Source organism: Helobdella robusta (assembly GCF_000326865.2).
Source record: "Helobdella robusta unplaced genomic scaffold HELROscaffold_16, whole genome shotgun sequence".
Classification (NCBI taxonomy): domain Eukaryota; kingdom Metazoa; phylum Annelida; class Clitellata; order Rhynchobdellida; family Glossiphoniidae; genus Helobdella; species Helobdella robusta.
In genome coordinates, this window is record NW_008703893.1 from 1,218,646 (window position 1) to 1,230,193 (window position 11,548).

Sequence of the window (11,548 nt, forward strand, 5' to 3'; positions counted from 1 at the left end):
GCGTCATACGTTATGATCGTTTGTTAACAATCGGATGGCGAAGATGACAATGATGACGAGGATGAAGAAGATGATCACGAAGATGAAGAAGATGATGATGAAGATGAATAAGATGATGATAAAGAGCTTTGATGATGCTGCATTGTATTGGTATTGATAATCAATATAATTTTTGTTTTGTTTTAGGATGTATATTAAAAAAAATTTTTGTATGTGTTTACGCACATGTACGCACACAATCATACACAACAAATACACATTAAATCATACATACATATGCTCACACAGACACACATTTCCATACACACACGGGAGCAAACTTACCCCTACCTATTTATATATAGGTTAAAATATGAAATAATCCAAAAATTACAAAAACATACATACACATAAATAAACACAAACAAACATACACACACAAACATACGAACATAAAAATACGTAAATTAAAAATTTGTTCATGCGAAATTAAGTAGATATATAAATACCTTGCAACACACGTACATATTCGATAACGCCATTTTTTGTTATATGCAAAGAGATCATTAATATATGATAGCGTGATGTTTACACTGATGTTGATGATAATGACTAAAATAATAACAATATTATTGAAAATGATAACAGCACAGAGGTGGGCCAACTTTTTGCTGTGAGGGCCGCATTGAGAACTATTTTATCTTTGAAGGGCCGCATATGTACTTAAATAGCAATTTTTTTTGACCCGGAGGAGAATTTTTTTAAGATTTGTGGTTCCTTTTTTTGATTATAATGTCTGGCTGACGACTTTTTTTGGCAAACAAATCTTCGCGGGCCGCATAAAATAGTTTCGCGGGCCGCATAAAATAGCTTCGCGGGCCGCATAAAATAGCTTCGCGGGCCGTAGTTTGCCCACCCTTGTGATAGCATGATAGCATCACTATAACGGTGATGGAGTTATAGAGGTCGATCGTTTAGTTAATGAAAATATTATCTGTTAAGACGATGATACGACGACCATGATGAAATCATTGGTGAAGAGGAAAAAGTTGATGAGGAAGATGAGGGAGGAAATAATGATGAAGATGGAGATGATAAGATGATGAAGATGATAAAGCAGCGTTAGTGTTAGAAACGGTTGAGCTCTCTACGTTCATGCACATATGTGTTTTCAAAAATTTAAACAATAATATTTAGTTTTTGTATGTAAGCTCGCGTGTATATAAACAAATACAATCACTTTATGCTTTCTACACACATTTTTATACATACACTCACACACATATACAAACAAACATACACATTGACACATATACTAGCATGTATATATATATTTATATCACTCATTATATATTTATTCCATCAATGTATAACAATGTATATAAGTGCGTGTGTTATATATTGCAAAACAAGCCTTTGTTATATATATATATATATATATATATATTATATATATATATATATATATATATTGTGAATTGTTTTGGGGGTTTGTTTTTCATACTTAACGGTTTGTTATGGTCTTTTAGGATATTTCAAATTTTAAGACTGCATTCGTTGGACATTATATCATTATAGTTCATTCGTTGAACTCGAATGATTTGATGGTAGATACGGATATAGAAAGATCGATCAAAATATTTTTCCTTCTTTTCATTTTTATTTTTTAATTATTTCGAAATAACTTTTTAAAAAAACAAGTTTTGATAATAATTATTTTACCTTCTAATATATTAACAATCACAAAAAATAATCAAATCAATTTGTTGAGTAAAAATAGTTAACTTTGTTACACGTAGTGCAACATCTTTCGCCTCTTAAACAACTTACAATGTTTACTTACAATGTAATCATAATAGTACAGTGTCAGTGCTGTAGTATTGATACTTTGTTTGCAATCACCTTTAATCCCATACCATTTATTCATTTGCTGAAATAAGTTGCCGATTCAAAGAGTTCAGTTAATCAACCGACAAGTACTTCAACCACCCAACTATGCAACTTGTCAATTATTCAACTAATCAATCATTCAACCGGTCAGCCATCTAACTAATCAATCAGTCATATAATCATATTCAAGCATCTAATCACTCACTCGCTTCAATCTTTAACGATGTCCAAGAGATCTTCGAGTTGTGGCAAGAAAGATTTTCTTGGCTTTGTTCGTGCCTTCGACAAACTAACCAAAAACAGCAGCAGCAGCAGCAACAACAACAGCAACAACAACAGCCACAACGCTACTACTACTACAACAAGCAACAACAGTAAAACAGCAAGAAGCGTTGAAAGTATCAATGGAGTGGACGACGATTTTAATTTCATTCCCATGCAACTGAAACACACAGCAACCATCAACAACAACAACAACAACATGGTCAACAACAACAACAAAACTGATGCTGTTGCAAAGAGTAACACGTTGAAAAGTAACGTCAAAAATGTCGCCACACGCCTGAGGAGAACGAAAAGTTCACTAGAAGAAGGCAGTCAGAAGAATATGGTGAAGATGAGTGAGAACAACAGGCAGCAGAAAACATTCTCATCGCTCAGAGGGAAGAAGAACGCAAAACTGCAACAACAACGACAACAATTTTCTTTAGAGCTGAACACGAACTACAACGGTCTCTGCAACAACAACAACAACAAAACAATACCCACGACCAACAATAACAAAACAAGCACCACCAACAACGCAAACAACAACGCAAACAACAACTACAACAAGAACACAAAAAACAACGATACCAAAAACAGCAGCAACAGCAACAACGATGACGACATGGATGACGTCATCAAGCAGGTCACGGCTTCGACCAGTTTTGCGAATTGTGCTCAGGTCATCAGGCAGCTGACCAGTCAACAAGTGGACAACATCTCTTCACTCATATCTGTTCAGTATCTTCTCGATAATGTTGGTCCATCATTTAAATGATATTAAACAATTTGATAGCTGTATGAAAAATTGAAAAAATGAATGAATGAATGAATGAATTAAGGACTGAATGAATGAGTGGGTGAATAAATGACCAAGCAAACAAATGATTGAACGATGAATACACAATTAAATGAATGAATATACAAACGAATGAATCCGCAAGAGGGAAAAGACAATAACAAATGAATGATGATGAACTTCATCGCGTCGTCTGTCATAAATAGAAAACAAATTAGGGTTTCAATGTTTACAGCTAAGATCTCCTCGGCATGTGTAACACAAAAAATTGAAATAGAACCTGTAAAATGTAATCGTTACCGTAATAATATTTTTACTGGAACCCTCTATTCGTCATCCTCATTTGTTCATAATTTGATAACTCATTCATACACTCATTCTTTCACTCATTCATTCGTTCATTCATTTATTCATTCGTTCGTTCGTTCGTTCGTTCGTTCGGGCAATCACTAACCATTATGAACGTTGTCGTCATCATCATCATTTTTTTAATCTCCATCACCTCCATCATCATAACCACATGATCGTCTTTTAAATAGCAACATCATTAATTTCAAGCGCTCCTCAGTTCCATGTTCCACGTACCCAACGAATTTCTCACGAAAAAAAATTGCTAAAAATTTAATTATAAAAATTGGCATAAAGATGAGAATGAACTTTTTTTTTCATATATAAATCAGTCAGAAATGTTCAATGCAGAGATGAAAGATTAAATTATTTTTTGTTTGGGGCAAATATTTGTTTGGTTGTGAAGAAAAGTGATGAATGATTCATCCCCAAAATATTTGCCAATGATCTAGAGCGTAGAAATAAGTAAGTTAGTCGATGAATGAATGGATGGATGAATGATTGAATGAATGAATGAACGAACGAACGAACAAATGAATGAATGAAGAAAGGAAAGACTAAAAAACTAATAAACGAACAAATAATTGTTGAACGCATGAAAATAAAACCAATAACTAATAACTAGATGCAAAGGATGGAAGAATGAATGAATGTTAAATAAATGACAAACAAACGAAACAGCCAAACAAATGAATTATTAAAAAACATACATCATAACAGAAAAAAAGTTCAGAACTTGATTTAATGGGAAATATGAGCTGATCAAAAAATTAATTCGCAGACCAACAATTTGGTTGAGTATTTTTTAAGCTTTTTTATCGACCAACCAGAAACAAATTTTCTATAAATTTATATAAATGTACTTACTGAAAACCACAGACACATCAAGGAAACTATTAATTAAAATATGAAACGCTATAAAAATTACCATTTATTTATATACAGATACCAGAGTCTTTGGTTCTTATTGAAACGTTATATTCAAAGAACAATCGTAGTTACAGCAGCAGCAGCAGCAACAACAACGACAACATCTCATCATCTCAAAACTCACCGAACACCAACAACAACAAAATTTTTAACAAGAACAACATCATAGGCAGCAGCAGCAACACTACTGCAGCCAACACTAACAAGAGAACAACAAACAAAGGCATAACCAACTACCTACCCCCAGACATTCTTCTCAATCACATCATTGCTTGGATGTGTGCGACTGACGATGACAACAGCAACAACAACAGCAACAACAACAGCAACAACAACAGCAACAACAACAGCACCAACAACAGCAAAAACAGCTCCAGCATAAACCGAAATAATCACGGCCACAGCAACGAAAACTTCATCAACGACAACGATAGCGAATTCGTTTCTCAAAAATTCGCCTCCAAATCGATGGGCTTAAAAATGGAGAAGGTTCAAGAGGAGCTGGAACGTCATGAGAGCCACTTCCACGGCTACAAGTTTATCGTGCTCGACATCCTCAAGCACATCTTCGCCGCCTCACCAGCCCTCAGAAACAAAACAACTCGAAAGTTGTTATCCCTGGAGAAATGTTACGACATTGCTAGCGGGTATAAAACCAAATGTAACGACTGCCCAAAAATTGAAAACTTTATTAGTGAAAGTTTGAAGTTGAGGATTGAAAAGTTGAAGTTGGAATTTGTCAGTCTTATGAAAGATGTCAATGAAATCGATCGCAATTCGTGCTACTGCCATGATGATCGCATCAATAACGCCAATAATTACACTACTAACGTTAACTACAACAGTTATATAAAGAACCAAAGCAATCGCGCCAACACAGAAAATAACGTAAACAACATCAACCTGACGAAGAGCAACCTAACCAACATCAGTGATGGTTTTAAAAATCCTTCATTGAGATCAAGCGGAAAAAACTTGAAATATTACATGACACTAACAAACAATAACATCAGCTTCAATAATAATAACAACAACAACAACACCAACGACACCAACAACAACCAAGGTAACATTTCAACCGACAAAACATTAACGGTATCGGATATCGAGTATCGAATCAAAAAGCACCGACAGTTACTGGAGATGTTCCAGCCGATCGAAGGATGCGTTGTCCAGCATGTTTCCAGCTTACGTCAGAGGCTGGAAGATGACAGAGAGATATTATTAAACAGTGTTGAAGTCTCAAGAGATATCGAAAGTTGCGTTGCAAATTCGTTGCCCTCGCCTTCGCTATCACCCACCTCCTTTCCAACTCCATCGTCCCCCTTATCTCCATCGCATCCTCTCTCTTTTTATTCTCTCTCCTCTCCGATGACATCATCATCGTTATTGACCTCGCTGCAACCAGCTAGCCAATCATCCCAGTTGCCCGCTGACACTCCTATCTTGAAGCACCTGAAAAACATGGTCAAAGGTTATTCAAAAGTCATGACCCTCATGAAAGACGATCAGATGGGACCCAGGGTTTTTTTTCGGCCAAATTTTTCAGACGTTGAAAAAACGGAGGAAGAAGTTGTTGTAGGTTTGTTGCGTTTGTTGATTTTCGTTTAGGTTTGTCTTTTCGAGTTATATTACGTTTCGTTTCGAATTATTTGAAATCATTTCAATTATTAATATATCCATTAAATTATTTCAAATTTGAGTTAATATTATTTTTAGTTGTCGTATCGCTCTCTTTTTCTTTCTTTCACACTCTCTTTCCTGTTTACTCTCTCTCTCTCTCTCTCTCTCTCTCTCTCTCTCTCTCCTACTCATTTCGTTTCGCATTTTTTCATTCAAAAACACGTTTGAGTGATGAATTGATAAATTGAGAGAACACATACGATTCCAACCACACGACTCTTACTTACTTTCTTCATCATTACTTTTTTTTAAAAACGAACAAGTCACACCATGCAAGAACGTAAGCAGTCATAAAAGTAGAAAAAAATACATTCGAATTAGTTAGGCTGCAGTAACTGGGTCGTAAACTTGTTTTTATAACTCTCTTTTTTATTGTTTCGCAGTCAAACTCCAATTTGCAACACATGTATTTTTTTTATAATGGATGTTCTACGTAGAATGTGACACACAACACGTCACGTATATCGCTAAATACGCTGCGTTTGTCGAATTAACACGTTAATGAACTAAAACACACACATACATGTATGCACTTGACTTAGCACGGACTTATTTTTTTTATCATTTACATACCTATCCAATTACACAAGCACAATTGTACGTACGTACATACGCATTGAACATAACACCACACACATACTTTTATGTACATCATACACATACACACACACACACACACACACACACACAAACACACACACACATACACACATTTATGTATATATAAACGCACACACACACATACATACACACATACAAAACAAAACACCACATACATACATACATACATATGTTGTTTACATTAAGTGATGGCATATGCATAGATGCTTTCCTTCCAAATAATAAGAAGTGTATACATAAGTCCTCTCTCTCTCTCTCTCTCTTTTTCTCTCTCTCTCTCTCCCTCCTTCTCCAGCAGTCTGCCTACCTCGCGCCACACAACAAACATCATCATAACAACAACACAGCTCCTCATATAATCACCCTCATCACATCATCTTCATTTCAGGATCTATCAATAACAAATACTTGCACATCAACGTATTTATACATTCCATATTTCCCATATCTTACTTATTTAGGTCAATGATTTCAGTGTGATGCATGCCGTTGCTAAGAAGTAGTATAGGCCCTAACTTTATAACAGTTATCAGCAACTTAACAGTACTTGTGTTAACTTAGTAACAGTGCTTATGTTAACTTAGTAACAGTGCTTAATTTAGAACAGTAGGATTGTTGCGATGTTGTATATACATATCATATTGTATATATCCTTCCAATCTTATGCATATCTATATCTAATATTATTTTTTATGCAAGATATCTTTCTCAACCGTTAAATTTCTAGTTTTTTTTATGCAATATTTTATTAAATAAACTTGATTAGTTTATCAAATTTATGTAGCGATAAATAAATAAAAAAAAATTAACGAAGTACCGAACTCAGACAGCTTATGAGAATTCTTAAATTTATTTTTTTTTCATCTTTGATAAACCTGTCACTGCAAGTCAATTTCATAACAGATAAAAAATATCCCAATCCGGACTACTCCGACTCCGACACTCCAGTTGCGATTCTGAATAGAATTCTCAACCAATGCTTTTTTCAAATGTTTCACTGGAAGAAAGAAATAACAATTTCAGGTGTTGATAAACAGGAGAATTCGGTTCTATCTTGCAAATCTGAAACATGAATCATCCTCATTTCTGGTTAAATAAATTAGATTTCCATTTGTCGAAATGAAAATTGTACTGCTTGAAAACTTTGTCACAAATTGTAACGTTTTAAAACATCTGTCGATCAGTTGTCAAATAATGAAATACATAAAATCTATAAAAAAAAGCTTTCAGATAGTTTGGTTTCAACTGCAAAATGAAACATAATAAACTCTTTGGGATATAAAATTTACAAACAAAATGTAGTTTTTTTCCAAATAGCAGCTCCTCTCACAAAGTGAACTGAATGCTCAACATACAAAAGTCAAAAAGAAACAAAGACAAATATTGTTGTGAGTAAATCCAAAGTATCGTGGTCATCGAAGGTAAAATAATACACCAGAAAAAAAACTGAAAAACACTACAAGAAGTATAATATCAACACGGAAGAGACATTGAATGTTGTTAACAACACAATAAATCTCGCTATATCCTAGCGTTTTCTTCATTTTCTTCCTTATAAACAATGTTCAGCACTTTGAAATAATCCTATACTCCATGCAACGATTGACATGTAAATATTTTTTTCAATCTCCGTAACTCATGCTCCATTTATTTTACATTAATACGCAGTTCTTGAAAGTACATTTTACTAGAATTCATTTGACTTAAAAATTTAACTAAGCTATATTATAATGTACATTTATGCCTGTGGGTGTGACGAGTGTGTGTATATGTGTGTGTTTAGTGTGTGTGTGTGTGAAGTGTGTGGGTGTGTATAATGATGATAATGTACAATATAGTAATCCCTCAAAATCGTTACGTATAACCTCCCACTAGCAGATCTATTACTGGTATTACAGAGAAAAATTCTCGCTTAATGAATATAATTTTTATCATCTTAAAAACGATCTAAGCTCATGAATCTTCCACTTTGTTTATGCAATTGAGGGTTTTGGCAGTTATGTTGGATATATTCGAGGAGGAAAATCCGTGTGTGTGTGTGTATGTTTGTGTGTATTTATGTGTTTCTGTAACACACACAACATACACATAGCTGCACACACACACGTACGCACTTACACATATTTAATAAAAGATCTATAAAATTATTTTATGAAATAGTTAAGTAGTGTAACGTTTTTTGCATGCTATTTGTGAATTAGTTTTTTTTTATAGTTTTTCAAATCAATCACTTTTTAAATCGTTTGTTATCATTATAATATTAGGAAATATATTATTGAAAATTTTAAAAAATTATCTCTTGTTATAAATGAAAATAATTGGAATTTATATTTACGGTGTTTATTACGCATATCCCTCGTCAGTTATTCGAAAAATTTTGCTTTTAAAACTATTACATAACACTTCTTTTTCATTTTCAGGGAAGAAGAAAAAGTCACGCCTTTCGTCGAATTCTTTCAACGTCTTCAGGAATTTTGGATTCGGTTCCAAGAATAACGATAACATCAACAACAACAACAGTAGCGACCACAACAACAGTAGCAACAACAACAATAGTAGCAACAACAACAGCAACAACAAATTTTTTACATTACCTCGCCGCAGTAAAAGTTCAGAAGGCAACCACAACAGCCACAGCAGCGACAAACGCCACAAGATCAAGATGAACCACAGTATCGAGATTATAAACGGACAAACCAACGACAATAATAACAACAACAACATTAATAACAATAATAACAATGACGTCACGAAACCGTTATCGGTTTTAAAATATTCGAATGAATGCCTGTTCAACTGTTACGACAAACTTTTCAGGGATGTGCGAATAAATGTTTTGAAAGCTTTTAACGAGATCGACGTACTGCAGAAAAACTCACAGCTGAAGAATAAAATTATTTTATCAGTTGTGTTAGTAAGTAATTTCTTTCTTTCATTCTTTCTTTTTTTCTTTCTTTCTTTCTTTCTGCTGTAATAAAAGTTTTAGGGTTATTGATTAAATATAGCTTTATTTTTAAGGAATAAACTATTTAATATTTGTTTTAGCATAATTTTATTGAACCATTAACTAAAATTTTAAAAATGATTTAATAAAAAAAAGTTAGCAAATGAAAATTACTTAAATACCCTGACACACACACAAACATCAGTTATCAGGTAAGGCAGCTAGAAAGACACTTCGCCATATTCAGCTGAAGGCTCAAATGTTGTTGGGCCTCTTCAGTCACAATAACAATCCATCCACCGTAAACAACACAAATAGTAATAACCATAACAACAACAACGGCAATAACAACAACAACAACAACGGCAATAACAACAACAATAACGGCATTAACAACAACAATAACAACAACTTTAACAACGATAATACTTATGTAAACATAGAGAATAATAATTTAATAAACTATAGCCACGCCAGTAGTAACGTCCAAAAATTAAATCTAAATTTGAGAGAGTCTATAAAAAGTCTGAATGATAGCACCAAGTCATTCCTTCGGAGCAGCTGCACTGAAAAGTACATACCCAACGTCATTCAGGTATGATTTGTTGATTAATTTGTATCAAAATCCGAACTTTGTTTAAATGTTCTTGCGTTACCATGGTATTATTGGTATTTAGATATAAAAATTTATTTTATAATTTTTAGAAATTTTAATAAAAATGGAAAACTAAATTAAATATAAAAAAACATTTCGATAACGATCTGCTAACATTAATCTAATGTTACAAACAGGAACTTAGGAACAATCTACTACCCAACCTGCCGAAGTCCTGCAACTTGGATCAATGTCAGCCATTCCTAAACTACATGAAGGAAGCTTCTAGGATCAGTTGGTACCTCACCATCCATACTTCCACCCTGGTACCGTTTTGTGAAGGTCACATCTTCGATCCCGACATTCACGAAAGAATCGGTTCCTCCAATACCAACTCGGTATTTATTCGAACGTTCGTCTGGCCGGGACTTAAAGAGGAGAGTTCGCATTTTAAAGCCGTCAAGAAAGCGCTTGTTCTGACTTGATTAAAGAAATTTTTAAAATAACTACACATTACACATTATATTTACTTTTGTTCGTTCATTCGTTTGTTCGTCTATTCGATGTTTCTTTTATGCTAGTAGCTGGTAGATTTATAAATTGTGATTAATATATATTACGATAAACATTGAAATAAAAGGCTTTTAGTTATTTTTTTCAATATTTTTGCGCTAAACCGAAAAAATGGCGACGGTAAGTCGACAATAATGATTAACAATCGTTGATCAAATGAAATAACTCGGAAAATTGAAAGAGATAAATATCCTTAATTGTTGTAGATTGTAATAAAAATGCAACTGCTGACGTGATAAATAGTGAATTGCTTGCTAGGTATATGGCTCGGGAAGAAAATTAATTTCATACTATCACCCAGCTAACACATAAAAATAACAGCCGTATTTGAAAATTACAAATTTTCTATATTTAAACATTGAAAACTGCCATATATAGCAAAACCAATATTCGTCAGTTGTACAATATGTTGAAAAGTTTTTTAAGTGTTTGTCAGAAAACTCATAAAGAAACACATCATTCCCATCTGCAGATGTCAGATGAATCAAAATATGGGAATTTGTTATGTAACTGCACAAAAAGAAAGTATTTCATTGTAAAGAAAATATAAAAATTGTAAAAATGAAGATTAATTTACATTATTGTTAGGTTAAAAACCATCTAAAAATAAAGATTACTTGAAAATATTTGTGTTGAAAATGTATTTTGTTTTATGTAGTATAAAAATGAAGGTACATAAGCCATACGTTCTTATTGTGTGTATAAAGTAATCAATTAAGAAGAAATCAAATTGAAATATTGACACTGCTGTTGGAGTGACCTCATTAAGTTTCTAAATTAAATAAATAAAAACCAAACTAAAATGGAAATGCTTCATTAAAACAACTACATAAACCAAGACGGGATGTGTATAAAAAGATTATTATCAATCACACACTTCATTTTGAGTGGAGTAAATTGAATTTTAAACGACTGAAAATAT

At 33.3% G+C, this 11,548-nt stretch overlaps 1 protein-coding gene across 1 annotated transcript; it reads left to right on the forward strand.

Annotated features, from left to right (window-relative positions):
• Positions 1-2,092: 2,092 nt before the first annotated feature.
• HELRODRAFT_169668 (hypothetical protein) lies at positions 2,093-10,538 on the forward strand (the record flags this gene model as incomplete). The annotated part of the gene is made up of 6 exons (XM_009015495.1): positions 2,093-2,890; positions 4,226-5,792; positions 7,418-7,537; positions 8,935-9,428; positions 9,664-10,053; positions 10,251-10,538. The coding sequence occupies 6 exons, from the start codon at positions 2,093-2,095 to the stop codon at positions 10,536-10,538; spliced, it is 3,657 nt and encodes a 1,218-aa protein (XP_009013743.1).
• Positions 10,539-11,548: the final 1,010 nt, after the last annotated feature.